Genomic DNA, 16,091 nt, shown 5'->3' on the forward strand with positions numbered 1-16,091 from the left:
ATAAATTTGCATGATTTTCTGAAACGGCGGCGGATGAAAGCCAAATATTCGATCGAAAAATTCCTGTGCATTCCAAATTGACCGCGTGCTCAAGGGGTGGCCGGGGGTGGCGCGGATTAAGGGTGAATCGGCGCGGGTGCGTTCGCCTTTTGCACCCCCGAGTTTCGACTCGCGCGCGCTGAGATCGCCATTGGCCGTGTTTGACGTAATGCCGCTCTCTGATTGGTCGGCGATCACGTCATCTGATCGTGGGGCGCAGGCGCGCCGCCAAGCGACGGCCGCCGAACCGTCGCCGTCACAAATTTCGTCAGTCTTTCTCTGTGCTCGCCAGTGAAAGAGTTCGCGTTTCGTCTTGTCATCACCTTCGGAACCCAGTTCGAACCCCGCCGTCGCGTGCCGACCGTTCTTCCGTCGCTGTCGCCTTCGTTCGTCGCCATTATCCGCTCGCAGGACCAATCTTTCACGGCTCAGGTGGGTTTTTGCGCCCTAATTTTCAATCCTTGTTGCCATGCTCGGCTCACGTGCGCCGTGTCCGTCCGTCAACCCACCGCGGGTGACGTTTCGATTTTCTCGTCGTCGCCGCCGGGGTGTATTGACCCCAAGGTCACCTCATTATGCCAATAATTTTCGATTTTTCTTAATTTCTTCGAATCCAATTTATATTTTAAGGCTGAAATTAAATAATTTTTGAAATTTTATTTAATTTGACTTTTTGAGATGAATTTCAAAGTTTTTAAATGATTTTTTATTAAACCAAAATCATTTATTTGGTGGCCATTTTGTGGAGAGCAATCTGTAATATTTAAGTCCCAAGAAAGTGTCTTTTAGAAGATGTTGCACAACGTGCGTTAATTTTCTCCGCTAATCGAGCCTCCTTCGGTCACCTCCTTTTTTACGGTGGTTGTACTTTGCGCTCTTGATCATACTTGTTCGACTTTTTAAAAGTCTAATCTTTAATTTCCACTGCGAAACGTTTTTAACTTTCCTTACAGCCTTGTTTGGAATTGCCCCAATAATTTAAATCTAATAATTGGCATAAATTAAATTTTCCATATTACAAAAAAATCCTTAAATGTTGATTTTTATTATTAAATCTCTATTTCTGCATTTTTGAAAGACAGATTTCATTTAACAGACGAGCAATAAAACATAATAATGATATTTTGAAAAAAAATGTATGTTCTATCTCAACTCAGATTTGCTTAATAATTATGTTATTCGTTACATAACCATTCGATAGAAAAGTCCTGTTTTTTTAAATTTATTTGTATGCTTCACAAAAGAAATGAAAAGTAATAGTCTATGTAATTCTGCCACGTTGGACTTATAAATTTGTTATCAAATAGGCAGGCAGAGAGAAATATTGAAAGCAACTTTCTACTAAATTTTATAAAAATATCAAACGCTTCTTTCAATTTTAATGCAGGCAAAGAATAATCGTAAATTTTAGTCATATTTCATGTAGAATCCTCTACCAGTATAGAGATTAGTTTGAGGAAAAGGAAGCATAATTTTTCAAAATAACGGCAAAATTTGTGTTAGAAAGTTAACATGTATTTCTACATCTGTGGCATTAAAAGCTGCAAATTATATAAATTACTCGTCTTTGCCTGAAATTCATCTTATAAAATATTGTAGTACGTTTATTTAAGTTTTTAATTTTTTTACTTTGCTAATTTTACGGTGAGTGAACTTTGTGTTGTCTTTGAATTTTAAATGAGCAACTGAGCGAATGTCGTTTGGACCGTGTGTGTTTCAGGTTGGTTTCAGGCCGAAAAACGGAGTCACTTTTGGCGCTCAAACTCAACTCTTAACCACCATCAGCAGTTACCAAGCACGGCGAATCACTTGTAGGTATATCTAGGAGAAGTGTCTCTCTCTAGACCTCCTTTTATGATCAGATAACCTACTGAAAAGCCACTACTGCCTGGCGACCTTTTTTGGAAAAAAGGTCCTTGCGTGGTTGCTGATGAGAGTTGTCGACGCAGCTAAACTTCAAACAGAAAAACCAGCGTGCAATTCGCAAAATAAATTGTCGCCTGTCCACACCGAGAGAGATCCTTTTCAGGACCTCTTCCGGTCCGGATGGGATCGAGTTTATTTTCGAACGTCTCATGCGTGAGAGTGACGTGTGGGACTTAATGTGTTTGACTTAATTTATTAATTAATTTAATTATCAGAAATTTCGGGTGAAAATTGATTTTTGACAGTTTTTTTGGGGCGAATTTTTGCAGGCCCGTGAAAGATGCCAATTGCCGTCTCTGGAGACCCGAACAACAATTGGATCGCGCACTATCTTCTCAGATATGACCAGGTATATGAACGCCATGCCTCAGCCCTCCGCGGCACCGACCTCCGGCCCCCGCCCCGACTGCGGCGGCGACCTTTGTCAGCAAAGGGCCAGGCTCCAGGTGGCCATGCCCAATCAGCTGGTTAACTGCGATGAACTCAACACCCCAGTGATTGGTGAGTTTCAATTTTTTTGAAAATAATATTTATATAAAAAAATATTTTTTATATACAATTCCTTAATTTTTGTTTCAATTGTTGCTATGCAGATTGTGTTACAGACCATTAGGCAATTTTTCTCTAAAAAAAGAGGCTAGCTTTGATCTTTTTTGTTTGGTGGGGAAATTCCTCAATATGAAGCAGGTTCAAAGCCATCTTGTAAACGGTTGTTCCCCTCTTCAGTTTCCCTCTTGACTGGTTTAATTATATCGACAACTATGGGACAGATAATTTTTTGCCGCATTCTTGTGGGGGACAAAAAGATATGTATCGGTGCCTAATTGATAACAATATCGATATTCGCCCACGATTTGGGAACTGACACCCCTACTACAACAGAGGAGGGGGCCTTAAAAAGTCTAACCTTATCCCCCATCTATAAAGCATAATAGCGACAACTTAAACTCTTTATTCAGCAGCCAACCTCCGAGGAGGAAACATCTCATCTTTAACTCTCTTGGTGTGTTTAGTTAACGATTTAGCAAGTCTGAACTTGGCATTAGACTTGAGCTATCAAACTTTCTTTCATTTGGCCTGCTACCAACTTCTCAAATAAAACAATTAAAAAAATATTAATTATTAATTGCTTAGGCGATTCTTTCCCATTTCCCTCGATTAAATTTTTTATTTTTTTTTTCTTAAATAATTAATTTTGGTTTTTACAACTTTTTTATATTGGACTTTTTGCTTTGTTGCAGAGTCCGAAAACATTTTTGAAAACATGCAAGACGGCGTCTGCAACACTCCCGGTGAAGATTTTGGCTTCGGCTCTGGCATTTCGTTCGTGTCTAACAACGGCATGGACAGCCAGGAGCTGTTGCAAACCCTGATGAACTCCCAGGAGCCTCTGGCCGGTGAGGACCTTGTCATGCCTTCGGCCATTTCCAGCAGCCAGGAGAGCTCCTCGTTCAGCCTGCACCTTGAGATAAAGTCGGAGCCTACGGTGGACACTACCACCACCCCGTGCGCCGCCATGGACACCCCGGACATTTTGAACGAGTTCAACCTCACCGGCCGTTTCAGCTTGGTCGACTTCATAACCAACGACGAAGTGACTAGCGTAAGTTTTTTTATTCTTTTGTAGAATTCGGCTTTTTTCTTATATTGCGATTTTCCTATCTGCATCCATGATTGCATCAGCATTTTCTTTCCATTCCTTTCGCGCGCCATCATGTTGCTAGGTCCGCTCTTTTTACTTCTCCTGCCGTCAGATGTCGCGTTTGCTCGGTAGTAGCCATTTTAAACGCAGTGCCGCCGCGACAAACGCTTGAACTAACCAACATGGCCGACACGATTGCGAGATAATGCCAAACATCGTGGCTCTTTGATATTAATTTTCCACTTTTTCGCATTTAATTTTCCTGGGTTCCTACTAGTTTAGTTGTTTTACAATTATGCCGCGTGTTAAATATACAGTGAGAAAAATCAGACTGCCGTACAGCCCCGGCACGGATGATTTCGATCCCGAAGCAGTGAGTATTGGTGTTCGTTGGCGATAACATAGCGTGGCCTTCCGCTTGATGCCGGAATAATAATGCACAATATTGTGTAATAATTTTGCTAAGCCCTTGTTACCTTACAGAACTCCAATGTAGTTTAGACCTGTATAATTATTTCTAGGGTTTAGCGCTGATAAAAGTCAGCCACTTGTAGGTAAAATAGAGTTTTATTGAAAATTGTCATGGTAACTTCGGATAGAGATTGATCATGCTGTTGCGTAATTGTGGATAATCAAGTGGGAATGTTGCCTTAGTGCCTAATTTTGTTGTAAGGTTTAAGCCCTGCATTTTAATGATTTAAATGAAGCTTTTCAATTGAAAGACATTTTTTCCATTTGTTGATTTTTGAACAAAACAGTGCTTCAAGGTCAATTGAATGGAGGCCCATTCACATAATGGGTGTGATTCTGAGTTTTTAAGCAGAAAGAAACAAAATTTGAAATTGATTTTATAATATAATTTTTTTTCTTTAATAAAATTTATATGTTTTCTAAATTTCTTCTTCTTGTTTACAGGAGGTTACTTTTGAGCCGTTGGATAGCACCGTTCAGCCTTATGCCAGCCAGGGTACTTCAACTGCCAAGTTCACCGAGCTGAAGCCGATGCCCTCACCACCGTCACCAGTGTTGCTAGTGAACGTTCCCAGCCCTGACAGCACCTCTCCAGCTTCAGTTCATAGCGCGACCTTCTCTGGCCCCCAACATGTGCTCCTTGACGGATCTGCCTCTCACTCATCCGACTACGAGGCGTCCGACTCGGACATCAGTTTCCAGAACATGAAGCGTCCGGCCGCATCGATAATGTCTGGGCCATCAACCAGCAAGAGGTCACGTGCAATGGATGATGACATGTCGTCCATCCCATCATCAGCTAACGAGCTGAAAATCTTAGAGCACCGCCAGCGCAACAACGCTGCGTCTCGCAAGTCAAGGCAGAACAAGAAGAGCAAAGACGAGGAGTATCAGCAGGTTCTGTATGACTTGGAGATGCGCAACCAGAGGCTTTCCGCTAAGGTTCGTAGTCTGGAGAACATCAGGGACCGTCTTCGAGTGGCTGCTCTGGCCAAGTGCAGGGGCAAATGAACTTCTAAGAAATTAGAGTAACAAATGGAATTTGTAAATCGAAAATATACAAATATGACGAATCCTCCACATTTGGAGTAAATCGTAAGAGATATGATGATGAATTCTCCTCACTTGGAGTAAATCATAAGCAATCAGCTTGCATGGCATTGCTGCAGATAATGTGCCGGAACATGACCAGAGTCGGGGACTTGTCCCATTTTCTGACCAATTTTGCAATTTTTTTTTAATCAGACATTATTTTTTAACTGTATGAAGTTTATTTTAAGTCTGTAATAGCAATAGGTGCTGTTTGATTACCATCAGTTGATGATTTTGAGCGAGCTGGTTTGAAAACTTGCAAATTCTGTCTTATTGATCTTTGCCATTTGTATATTCTGAATTCCCTCGAAGGGAGCTGAATCGTTCAATTGTGACCCATCTTCATTGTGCAAAATGATCGTTAAAGATCACGGTTTTGAAGTAATGGTTTTGTTTTTTGTAAAAATGTTGACACCAGATTGTAGCCTCTAAAATTCTTGCTGAGAATTTTCTATGCTAGGGTGTATCCCAAACCCTAGCTCATTTTGTGAAACAAAAATTGTATTACCTCGGATGAACTGCTGGAAAATTGTAACATTCAGCAATCATTGCTTTGTAAATTTTGGAAGTTTATAACATCAATAAAATTGTCTTGTTATTGGAATTACTTCGATTTTATTTCAACTTTTATTCCTTTCTATATAGGTTTTTTTATAATTGTTGATAAGTTGAGGAAACTTTAAATAATGAATGTCCAAATAATTTATAATTATGAGCAAATGATAAATGCTTTGTTTAAGTAACTAAGAGTTACTGAGTAAAAATATGTACACTAGTTTTCTTTTAACCTCTGGAGCATACATTGCGCTCCTTGCACCTCGCATACAACATCTTCGAGCCTAGACGCTCTTGAATTTGCACTGCTTCGCACATGCGGATTGAGTCTGCGAGACTCCTTGATCGAAAGAGTTCTGTTTTTGGGAAAAGTAGGTCGCACAGCTGATGTCTGAATTAGGTTCTTCATGTCCTGCAGCTCTTCGTACATTCGCATCATCATATCCTCGAGCGTGGCCTGTTGTTGCACTCCAAATAAGTCGCTTTGAGAGCCATCACAGCTTCCATCAAGCCAAACAAATCTGCTTTCTTTTCCAGTTGACATAATTTCCTCGTCGCATTTCAATTGGGAAATTGCTTTTTGTCGTACTGCCAGTTCCACGCACGCCTCTATTAATCGACGAGGTAACTTCTTAGGGTACCTATTTTTTACATTGGTTATAAATCATAATAATTATATAAAGTTTGATGATAAAATTAGTAGAAACCAACCTGGACTTTCGCTCAACTGCGCTGGGTTGGAGAACAAGCTCTGTAACCACCCTTCTACGCTGGACCAGAAACCTGACTAAGCATTTAGGCAGCATTTTGGTAAGTATTGAATGAGAGATAATCGTTTCTAAGTGGTCCACAAATTGTGCTTGCTTCAAGAGGCGCCTAAAATGCCCCTCAGTTTGCACGGCTTGAATGTCACTGACAGCAAGACCAACCATCAGATTCATCATGACAATCGTAGTAAGAATCACAAAAGTCAAAAATATTAATCTGCTGATTACGTCCAAGGGGTCCTTATGTAGAGCTTTGCCCGAAGATGACAATGAATGATTGTTGTCCATTTCAAACAGGTCCTGCGCAAAGCAAAAATTAAAAAAAAAAAATTAGTTTGATAAAAAAAATTACTTTATAGTCAAACTCTCCAGCCATCATTACTACAGTTTTGACAAATGCCTTGAATGGGCCATCAAAGGACTCTTGCTTGTTGAACTGGACGTAAAAGCTAAGAGTGTAGCCAAGCACAATAAACACAAATGTGAGCATCACTTTCATGACATTTCTAAGCACTGTGTAAAACATCAAGGCGTAGTTGCCCCACGTTGGAAATCTGCCTATCAACAACAGCAGCTCCGTCCAAGCAAGTAAAAGAACAACAGATGTCATATGTACTTGAAACTCTTTCAACTGCTCATTGCAAACCCTGGAAATTTTATATTGGGCGTTTATTGTTATAAATTATGTTTTAATAAAACTTCAACTATAAACTCACGCTACTATTATGGAAGCTCCTCCACAAAAAGCAAAGTTCCAAGTCTCGAACTCACGAATGTAGAACCAAGGTCTTAGAAAGAACTGAATGATTATGTGTAGGAGAAGCATGCACGACGTTGTTATAAGAATGTGTCGGGCATACGGAACAAGAAAACGCAGTTCCTCCTCACCCTCAGCAAGGACAAAAACGCTGAGGGATACCATATAACTTCCATACACAAAGAGAATGAAGAAGAAAAATATACGTAGCTTTTGCCACTTGAGCCACAAAAACGTTTCTAGAAGAGGGTGACGAAGTAGTATAGAGTGGCCAGGACCTTTTGGAGAGTTGAAAATTTCTCTCAAAATTGATGTTTGCCTATCACATCCATGGGGTGCCAAAATGCTGAAGTCCAAATATACCTAACAAATTTTTTTAGATTCTTGTTGGGGCCATTTACAAACATTTTACTTTAAATGCTCTATCAAGTACAGATACGTTGTTGGTTTGAAGGCAATTGTCCAGGATGGCTGCCAAGAAGTGGTACGGCCGGGCGATGTGCATAAAAGTAGCATCGAGGACTGAAGTACCACTGTGCGTCAAAAGACTCAAATGGCCACCTTTGCGCATCAGAATTTCTAGACAGCCTCTGTTTCCACTGAAGGCAGCTTTGTGCAGTGGAGTTTGACCAACGTGGTCCTGTTTGTTCACCAGACCCAAGCCTTCATTGATGTCTAGCAGAAACTGCAACACCTGTAACATAAAATCAATAAAATTCCACAAAATTCAACTTTTTATTTAGACCTGCAGAGCTCCCGAGTGAGCCGCTTCATGGATGGCTGTTGCTCCAGTGGCACTGATTTTGTCCACCATGGCTCCGTGTTCCACCAGAAGTTTGGTTGCACTCAGAGAGCATCTTGCAGCTGCGTGGTGCAGTGCAGACGTCCCAGTATCAGGGTTCAAAATGTTGACATCGGCACCAGCGTCTACCAGCATTCTCACAACCGCTTCGTATCTTAAAAAAACAATCAACATTTTAAATTAAAGCATTTACTTAAAAATAGTGAATAGCCGCAATAATGTTCACCTTATGAGACTATCAAGGTCATCTGGAGATACTCCTGCGCCAGCTAAGAGCAAGGGTGTGAGGCCCTTTTGGTCTTTGACGTCGACTATTGCTCCGGCAGCTAGGAGAATCTTAACACAGTCAGGACTAGCTGCTTTCACAGTCTGGTGGAGACCAGTCCGGCCTAAGCAATCGGGCACTGGCAACTGCAAATGAATAAGTAGCTGCAGTTAAAATTTTAACTATATGGTTAAAATATCACACCTCACTGCCTATTCCACTTCTTGGATACTTAACACCTAGTATGTCGTTTTGGTCATTTTTGTTTTGAGGAACAAGACGCTTCTTCTCTGTGGAAACATGGTTGCTTCTCATGTGCCACTTTTTATTTTCTCCGTGGTTGTGCCTCACAGCAGTGTTCGGAGTCCACATTTGCATAGGCAGCATGATCTATTGGAAAATTTTATATTACCAAAATATGCATTGGTGTTCTTACCTTTTGATTGACATCAGATCCGGCGTCAATAAGAGCTTTGATGCACTCTGGGCTTGAAGCTGCAGTGCAAGCCAGGTGGAAAGCTGACCTTCCTGCAAATGATAATAAATTTTTAAAATATTAACTATATTTATTCTTTCTTGCCAACTGTGTCCAAAGCAGTAGCATTGGCTCCATTTTTTATCAAAGTGGATACAAGATGCGGCTGGTGATACGCAGCTAGGTGCAGCAAGGTCACTCTCAGTGGTCCAAACACCAACTTCACATCACTAGGGCTTGTAGCAAGCAATTTCTTGAGAGTTTCAAGTTTGCCATACAATACAGCCTCCAAAACTGGCCTTAACTACAAATAATATTGATGAAAAATATTTAGGTATCTTAAGACAAATAAATACCTTAGGTTCCGTTTCTTCACTATCTGGTTGGTCAATTGTGACCAAAACTGTTGGATTTTGACTTTCGCTAGAAACGTCTCCCAACTCTATGACAAATGCTGTCCTCTTTTTAGGAGCTGGAGGAACGTTTTTCTTTTTGTCACTCATATTTGGAAACTATCATTTTTGAGATTTATAGTGTCAGTTGTACAAATAAGAGAGGATGTGGTTTTCCTGCACCTTTCAGTATGTTTGCTACAGCCATGTTTATATCGGTTTATGTGATGTAAAAAATGACCACAGCTGAAAGATAATTAAAGGACAATGTATGCAAAGAACATTTTCTTACGATTGCGGTATAAAATTACAATTTATTGGAGCCAGGCATAGCTTCAGCTATTTCAACATACATTCTACAGGAATCAACGACAGATAATTTAATATTTTTTTCTGGTATCTTTGTAATCCTAAAATTTGGCTAAGGGACTTTTTTTGTATTATAAGATTCATAAAGAGTATGATTTTGCTCACACAATACTTACATGCTATTCAAAGTAAAAAATTTAATGCATATAATTATACTCTAAAAAGCATAGAGAATTTTAGAATTTCCAGATTCAACCATTCGTATCTGATAAAGCAAGGCCACGGGCTTTTGCTTGCCATAACAAAAATGCACATTTCAAATATTGCAAATATTAGTATAAAACTATGTCATGCATATAAATATAAGTACTATTTGAAAGGTTTACATCAATTGAAAATAGAGTGCTAAACAATACTATGAACTGAAAAGGCACATATTTTGATATTGTTAGAAATGCAGTGAAAAATAAAATTTAAGAAGATAATTTCTGACAAGAGAGCTGTAAGTTTTAATTCCAAGCACCTTTTAAGCCAAAATGAAATTGGTGCCGTTATTCCATGCTATTTGCAAATAATTTAAATTAATCTTTTATACTTGATTGGCACATTAAATACCAATATCCTCCTTTGTAACAAAATATTTGATAGTTTAGTTATTGCATTACAATACAATTTTTCATGGAATATTTTTTTTATTAATCTCAGGAGATTCATCCTGTGCGAGATCTCACAGAATAGGAAATTGGAGTTTAAGACCATCATCAATGCTCGACCAATGAACAGACTTTGGCATTGGTTCTCAAGGGTCTCCGGTAGATAAATTTGGTAGTAGTATTTAAAGGAGCGTAATTTTGAAAGTTAATATTTTGAATTGGTTTAGTTTGACTGGCCTTGAGTCTGCTGCATCTGAGCTTGCATTTTTGCCAACATTTCTTGCATGCGACGTAGCTCAGCTTCCTTTTCTTGAAGGATGCGGTCCTTTTCGCCTGTCACGGATGGAGTTGCTCCGCCATCAACTCTGCAATATTCAATAGGAATGTAAGCCTTCTGAAAAAATACATGACTTTTTCTCACGTTTTCTTGGGAGCACCCTTAGCAAGTCTCTCCGATCTGTAGTTTTCATAGTGAACCTCCTGGGTCACTTCCTGCAAGTCCTGCATGTGTGTACTGTAACAATAACACATAATTTTATTTTTGAAGTTATTTTTACTTTGAAATACTGACATCAACATAGTGCGGAGTTTGATAAAATCGCAATGCTCTGGATTTTCAACTTCGATGACACCCCAGGGATATTGACGACCTCTCACTTTCCTCCCTTTGACTTCTAGGAGGGTGTTTGCACCACAAACAGCAAACGGCACTGCCTCTTTAAGCTGACGAACCTGTTAAACACGCCAGATAAAAAAAGTTTAGTAATGTGAAATAGAGAAAAAATAGAATGAAAATTCTAGGTGAATAATTTTCAGAAGAATCAGAAAAATAAAATACTGATTTAGATTTTAAATAAGTTTTCAAACCTGTTCTTTGTAGTCATCATCTTCATCACTGTCACAATCGGGCAAAGGGTAGATTTTGATGCCATTTGCTTCAATTTCTTCCATGATCTTAAAGTAAAATGGATTTAAGATAATATTAAATGATGGTTAACTCCCTTTTACCTTTTTCTTCAAGCGCAAAACTTCCTTCTTTGTTAAACAATCAGCCTTTGCAATGACGGGTACAATGTTAACCTTGTTGTGCAGCTGCTTCATGAATTCTACGTCTAAAGGCTTCAAGCTGAAAAATTTAAGCTACGATATTTTGGGGGAATACTTGTTTTTCTATCAAACCTGTGGCCAAAAGGAGAGATGAAATAGAAGCAGCAATGAATTCTGTTATCAACTATGTTCCGGCGGTTCAGACCACTCTCGTCTCTCAAGTAGCGTTCAAACTGGTCGTCGATGTACTGAATTATTGCCCGGAAGCTGAAAAAAAACATGAATTTACCGATTTTAGACCATTCCAATCACTTTTTTTATTGCTAACCTGTCACTACTGTCTATAGCATCTCCGTACCCCGGGGTGTCAACAACAGTGAGACGCAACTTGACGCCGCGCTCTTCAATCTCGACAGTTGAAGCGTCCAATTTGACAGTTTGCTTGGCTTTTTCTACATAAAAAAATTAACTTATCTATTGTTATCAATAAAATTACTACTCTTAAGTCGTTACCAATAGCATCAGGAATTATTCTTTCCGAATAAAGGTCAGTCAGGAACAAGCTATCAACCAAGGTTGATTTTCCCAAGCCAGATTCACCTAAGGCCGCATTTCAAGTGTATAATAAAGACAGGTAAATTATGTATTTTGCTACTCACCAACAACCATGAGAGTGAACTCGAAGCCTTTCTTCACAGACTTTCTGTGAACTTGGTTTGGCAGATTTGCAAAGCCAACATAGCCTGGCGTTTCCAAACTCGAAAACTGCAAATGACGATGCTTTAATATAGTCTGTGGGTCAATAATTGGTAATAGAATTATCGTAAAAACAAGAAAATGTGTGTTCAATCAGTGTTGATTTTTCCTCGGAATTTATAGCAATTTTAAGTATGAAGTAAACCATTGCTTACCGTTTTTACTGATTCGCTCGACATATTATCGGATCTTCTTGTTTGGCAGCAACCGAGCATGCAGTAAATACGTGGCTAAACGCCGTCAACCTTAATTAAAAAAGAGCTGTTCAGCAAAATCAAAAGGACCGGTGTGCAATCAACACAGATGTTTGTTATTAATACCGCCGGAAGTGCAACAACTATGGTGCTCTATTGTTTGTAAGAGCAACGCTCATTGGTCTTTATACGGGGTGCGGCCTCCGCCTGGCCAATCAGAGACGTTCTTCTTCAATTTTCAATTATTCAACTAAATGGCGCGAAAGAGGGATATGAATTTAAAACTTTCCTAAAAAGCTCATTATATTTTACATTATGAACACCACGCATTTCAAACATTTGAGATATATAAAATATATTTAAAGCATATTGATTCATGCTGATTAATTTCATGGTTTAAGAAATATAGAGAACAACCGTTCGTTTCCTTTTCTTATTAAGGAGTGTTCATGTGTAATACAGGAAACGACAAATTAATATTCCATACCATAATGAACCACACTCCCTATTATGGATCAAACAATCAGAACTCACCTCTTGTAGCCATAGAAACAAAATAAAGCTAGAATAATTGAATGGACGTAAAATGGAACCAACAGAAGATGTTCCACAAATTCAAAGTGCAACATTGGAGGATTTTCCTACAAGGGCAGTTTCAGAATATTTTAATTCCACTTTCTGTGGAATCTTCAAGAGGTATACTTTTTTCGAGAAATGAAAATTTTAAATGATTTATTTAAATTGGTATAGCTCGGCACCTCATCCCAAATGGAATATTGTACCAAAATCTTCTCAGCAAAATTTGATCGACACATTAATATCAGATGACAAGAATAAATCAGAAATCAGGGAAAAGGAAAATGAATATCAAGGAAAAGTAGCGCTATTGGATAAGCAGTGGGCCGATGTGGGAGAGTTAGAAAGTCATCTTAAAGAGGCTTTTCTTGAAACTGAAGAAAAAATTGAAGTACAAAATAATAGTAATAAAAAAATGTATATTTAAGGATAAATATAATAAAACATTAGGACCTTCGAAAATGTGAATTGGCAAATGGAAAATCAGCAGCGTGTGATGTCAATGATCTTTTAAAGGAAATCGTCTGCTTAAAAAAACGTGAAGAATATTACGTGGAGGATACCAAAAAAATTACAGATGCAATACAAAATATGGATGAGGACATTGATGCCCAATCTCACTTTATGGTAATGTGCCCTAAAAATTGTGACAAAAATTAATATCTTGATTAAAATACTTTATAAGGATTTTGCAGAAAAAGTAGCTGCGGAGCAGACTTCAGTGTATTCCTCAGGGGCATTATCTGTTTTACAGCATTACGAGCGCTTAAAGAGTGCTCACAGAGATGTAACAGTAGAGCAGGTATTTTTTTTTTTAATCATGATTTAAAAAAACGTGAGTACAAAATCTATCTTAAAATAGGAAAATACCTTAATGAGGCTAGGAGAATTAGGGCAGGAAATGAAAAAATTTAATTCTTCAAGCTCGGAAAGCTTAGACGCTTTGGAGACAACAATACAGGAAGTGCAAACTCAAGTTGCAAACCAGACTATAGAAAACAAAGGTAATTTAAAAAAAAAAATCAATTAAAAATTGACAAATAAAATTTTTAGAACAAGAAAAACTTATTACAACTCAGCGAGGGAAACAGAGGATAAAATTTGGGGAAGTGAAAATTATGGAGGACGCCATTAGGTGCATGTTTGAGGCAAGCTGGAAAAGATATCATGAACCTATGAGCGAGGCACCAATAAAAAATATCAAACAACAATCGGAATACATACAGCTGACAATGGCATCACTGGAAAATTTGATTTGCTATTTGAAAAAAGCCAACCCAAAATCTCGTGAATCGGTTAGTCCGCAACTTTCAGAAAGTGAAACAAATCCAAAGAACACAAAATAATCACAAAATGGTACATTGATTTGGAATCATGATTAACAAACTTGCAAAGATTGCTTGTATAGTTTTCTATATTTTACATGATTATACAGCTTATAGTGCTTTTGGCTTCAATAAAAGTGAAAAAAAAAAACTAAAATTTAACACTTAAATCATAAATAAACATCAAAATATCAGTTTAGAATTCTGTAAAGCTCGAGACTTCCTTTGTTACTTGAATAAAATCAAAGTATTAATATATCATTGATAACAAACTATATGTTTGCCTGGATTTGCACTGACTAAAAATAATGCTTGCGCATTCCATGAGTTGATATTTAATATTTAACAATGCAATTAAAGCTGCAAGTATTGGACCTTAATAAAAAAGCCAAAATTTATCCAAAAAAGCCACAATTCTCAGAATAAAAGAAATACACGATAAGAAGCGTTGGTTGTCAGTCATGAGGATTAAGAACACATGATCCCTTTGTAATTGAAACATCAGAGTTCACCAAAGCTGACGTGTCCTGTGTCTTTGGCATGCTGTTGAGCAGCCACTTGACCTTTCAACACAACTTGACATTGCAGGCATTTGATGGTGAATTCTTGAACGTCGGTGAACTGTCGGCTGGACCTGCTTTCCTGAGCCAATTCAAGCGCTTGCTCCAAGATTTGCTCATCAGTCGTAGGGAACAGAGTTTTCAACGCACTTCCCTATAAAGTGGAATGATATTGTTATTAAAATTTTGAACATAAAATAAATATCAAATTTTTACATCAAAAGGCTCCAGGTAAAGTGGATCGTAATGAATGCCATCATAGATTAGAAATGCTCGCATTCCGTATTTTTGATCTTCGCCGAATCTGTTGACGATTCCGTGCAACGAGTTGACCACCACTATCTCAAAACCGTAAAAGCTGGACAGGATGGACAGTTCAATTGCACCACCCCACGCTTCAGACTTTTTAATCCATGAGCAATATTCACTAGGCGTCTTTCCCAAAAACGCCTCATTGTAGTTTTCAGGGTCATTGCGAACCTTCTCAGCAATTATGTCCCTCATGAAGTGAGAGGTCCCAGTCTCAACTTTCCCTGAGATTCAAACAATATAATGCAGTGAAAAACTTGGTTTAATTACTTGAATTATACATACCATTCAGAACATAGTTAATGCTGGTAAAAAGGCAGGAGTTGTCTGATGGTACAACCTGTCTCATGAGCATTCCTCCAGTTGCCTGGGCTGCACTGTACGAACTAATTAAATCTGATGATTGTGGAGTTGGTGCTGGATGTGTATGTTCCTCCCTATGATCTGCCACTGCTTCAGTCATTACAGGCGAGGCTGGCCTTTCCTGAGCCATGATCACATCTCCAGACTTGATGCCCGCGTCCACCAATGACTTGTTTTTGTCTCCGAGCTCCAGTATCTTTGGAGGGAAGCCTGCCAGTAACTTAAGACGGGACTCGGCAATGCCTGTGAAAATTAAAAATTGCCAGAGTGATTTTGCAAATTTAAATGAAATATTAAATACATTAAATTTTGTAAAAGTCTAAATGAAGATATTAAAATAATAAATTCTTATCTTTACCTGAAAAACAAGAAACTTTCTCAGTCAAGTCGCTGAGGCTGCTACTCGAAGTTAAGTCTTTTATGACGCTTTGCTCACTCCCCGCCTTGATTTTTAGCGTCAAGACAGAGGCCATGGTTTGCTGAATTCAATACTCAACCTTTTTAACCGAAAAGTCTACAAAAAAGACCTGTAATCTTGAAGCTTTTGTGGAATTATAGATTGAAATAAAATGCACAAAATCATCACAACAACAGAATACAGATGATTCATATAGCGATGACCAATCATATCTGTTTGTTTCTCATTCGTCCCCTCCACAATAATTTAAAATCCTTGGCGCCAGCTTCCCGCACCCGCAAGCTCAAAAATAGCATACATAGAGATTTTATGGATTTTATTAACTCCAATTCTATAAATATAACACCATTTTCATCGCATAGTATGATAAAAATTAGAAAACTTTTCAAGTTTGGGCT

General features: G+C 38.5%; 5 protein-coding genes across 6 annotated transcripts; 2 read left to right on the forward strand and 3 right to left on the reverse strand.

Annotated features, from left to right (window-relative positions):
- The first annotated feature begins 288 nt into the window (after positions 1 to 288).
- On the forward strand, positions 289 to 5,774 carry LOC132202968 (uncharacterized). Its single transcript, XM_059630343.1, has 4 exons — positions 289 to 471; positions 2,235 to 2,466; positions 3,207 to 3,568; positions 4,523 to 5,774. The coding sequence occupies exons 2-4, from the start codon at positions 2,307 to 2,309 to the stop codon at positions 5,087 to 5,089; spliced, it is 1,089 nt and encodes a 362-aa protein (XP_059486326.1). The 5' UTR covers positions 289 to 471; positions 2,235 to 2,306; the 3' UTR covers positions 5,090 to 5,774.
- Positions 5,769 to 9,503, reverse strand: LOC132202966 (transient receptor potential channel pyrexia-like). Of its 2 annotated transcripts, XM_059630341.1 has the most exons (12): positions 9,367 to 9,503; positions 9,148 to 9,303; positions 8,897 to 9,095; positions 8,753 to 8,844; positions 8,521 to 8,706; positions 8,278 to 8,462; positions 7,995 to 8,205; positions 7,662 to 7,943; positions 7,209 to 7,612; positions 6,845 to 7,139; positions 6,437 to 6,792; positions 5,769 to 6,366 (listed from the first exon to the last, which is right to left on the reverse strand). In XM_059630341.1, exons 2-12 carry the CDS (start codon positions 9,292 to 9,294, stop codon positions 5,943 to 5,945), a joined length of 2,781 nt encoding a protein of 926 aa, XP_059486324.1. In that variant the 5' UTR covers positions 9,295 to 9,303; positions 9,367 to 9,503; the 3' UTR covers positions 5,769 to 5,942. The 2 variants fall into 2 exon arrangements, with proteins under 2 accessions (XP_059486324.1, XP_059486323.1); XM_059630340.1 differs by having other exon boundaries at positions 9,148 to 9,443.
- Positions 9,478 to 12,271, reverse strand: LOC132202967 (septin-1). Its single transcript, XM_059630342.1, has 10 exons — positions 12,104 to 12,271; positions 11,852 to 11,957; positions 11,706 to 11,792; positions 11,521 to 11,644; positions 11,325 to 11,459; positions 11,154 to 11,271; positions 11,013 to 11,099; positions 10,717 to 10,877; positions 10,567 to 10,659; positions 9,478 to 10,510 (listed from the first exon to the last, which is right to left on the reverse strand). The coding sequence occupies exons 1-10, from the start codon at positions 12,161 to 12,163 to the stop codon at positions 10,369 to 10,371; spliced, it is 1,113 nt and encodes a 370-aa protein (XP_059486325.1). The 5' UTR covers positions 12,164 to 12,271; the 3' UTR covers positions 9,478 to 10,368.
- A 401-nt stretch (positions 12,272 to 12,672) lies between these two features.
- Positions 12,673 to 14,355, forward strand: LOC132203044 (uncharacterized). The gene is made up of 6 exons (XM_059630478.1): positions 12,673 to 12,838; positions 12,893 to 13,109; positions 13,169 to 13,345; positions 13,404 to 13,520; positions 13,581 to 13,722; positions 13,772 to 14,355. The coding sequence occupies exons 1-6, from the start codon at positions 12,729 to 12,731 to the stop codon at positions 14,062 to 14,064; spliced, it is 1,056 nt and encodes a 351-aa protein (XP_059486461.1). The 5' UTR covers positions 12,673 to 12,728; the 3' UTR covers positions 14,065 to 14,355.
- On the reverse strand, positions 13,608 to 15,879 carry LOC132203045 (ubiquitin thioesterase OTU1). The gene is made up of 4 exons (XM_059630479.1): positions 15,634 to 15,879; positions 15,198 to 15,518; positions 14,820 to 15,136; positions 13,608 to 14,757 (listed from the first exon to the last, which is right to left on the reverse strand). Exons 1-4 carry the CDS (start codon positions 15,746 to 15,748, stop codon positions 14,545 to 14,547), a joined length of 966 nt encoding a protein of 321 aa, XP_059486462.1. The 5' UTR covers positions 15,749 to 15,879; the 3' UTR covers positions 13,608 to 14,544.
- Between the last annotated feature and the right edge of the window lie 212 nt (positions 15,880 to 16,091).

The sequence above is a fragment of the Neocloeon triangulifer genome, unplaced genomic scaffold (assembly GCF_031216515.1).
Source record: "Neocloeon triangulifer isolate White Clay Creek 2 clone unplaced genomic scaffold, ASM3121651v1 ptg000017l, whole genome shotgun sequence".
In the NCBI taxonomy this organism is placed as follows: Eukaryota; Metazoa; Arthropoda; class Insecta; order Ephemeroptera; family Baetidae; genus Neocloeon; species Neocloeon triangulifer.

What these genes read in the sequence shown, in the direction of transcription:
- LOC132203045 (XM_059630479.1), bottom strand. Translation starts at nt 15,748, where the DNA reads ATGGCCTCTGTCTTGACGCTAAAAATCAAGGCGGGGAGTGAGCAAAGC. An exon ending in GAAAGTTTCTTGTTTTTCAG is followed by an intron (nt 15,519 to 15,633) that starts GTAAAGATAAGA and finishes TAATTTTCACAG; the next exon opens with GCATTGCCGAGTCCCGTCTT. An exon ending in TTTACCTGGAGCCTTTTGAT is followed by an intron (nt 14,758 to 14,819) that starts GTAAAAATTTGA and finishes TCCACTTTATAG; the next exon opens with GGAAGTGCGTTGAAAACTCT.
- LOC132202968 (XM_059630343.1), top strand. Translation starts at nt 2,307, where the DNA reads ATGACCAGGTATATGAACGCCATGCCTCAGCCCTCCGCGGCACCGACC. An exon ending in ACTCAACACCCCAGTGATTG is followed by an intron (nt 2,467 to 3,206) that starts GTGAGTTTCAAT and finishes GCTTTGTTGCAG; the next exon opens with AGTCCGAAAACATTTTTGAA. An exon ending in CCAACGACGAAGTGACTAGC is followed by an intron (nt 3,569 to 4,522) that starts GTAAGTTTTTTT and finishes TCTTGTTTACAG; the next exon opens with GAGGTTACTTTTGAGCCGTT.
- LOC132203044 (XM_059630478.1), top strand. Translation starts at nt 12,729, where the DNA reads ATGGAACCAACAGAAGATGTTCCACAAATTCAAAGTGCAACATTGGAG. An exon ending in TTCTGTGGAATCTTCAAGAG is followed by an intron (nt 12,839 to 12,892) that starts GTATACTTTTTT and finishes AAATTGGTATAG; the next exon opens with CTCGGCACCTCATCCCAAAT. An exon ending in AAACTGAAGAAAAAATTGAA is followed by an intron (nt 13,110 to 13,168) that starts GTACAAAATAAT and finishes ATAAAACATTAG; the next exon opens with GACCTTCGAAAATGTGAATT.
- LOC132202967 (XM_059630342.1), bottom strand. Translation starts at nt 12,163, where the DNA reads ATGCTCGGTTGCTGCCAAACAAGAAGATCCGATAATATGTCGAGCGAA. An exon ending in ATCTCTCCTTTTGGCCACAG is followed by an intron (nt 11,272 to 11,324) that starts GTTTGATAGAAA and finishes TAAATTTTTCAG; the next exon opens with CTTGAAGCCTTTAGACGTAG. An exon ending in AAACTCCGCACTATGTTGAT is followed by an intron (nt 10,660 to 10,716) that starts GTCAGTATTTCA and finishes TTATTGTTACAG; the next exon opens with TACACACATGCAGGACTTGC.
- LOC132202966 (XM_059630341.1), bottom strand. Translation starts at nt 9,294, where the DNA reads ATGAGTGACAAAAAGAAAAACGTTCCTCCAGCTCCTAAAAAGAGGACA. An exon ending in TACTTGATAGAGCATTTAAA is followed by an intron (nt 7,613 to 7,661) that starts GTAAAATGTTTG and finishes AAAATTTGTTAG; the next exon opens with GTATATTTGGACTTCAGCAT. An exon ending in GGAGCTTCCATAATAGTAGC is followed by an intron (nt 7,140 to 7,208) that starts GTGAGTTTATAG and finishes TAAAATTTCCAG; the next exon opens with GGTTTGCAATGAGCAGTTGA.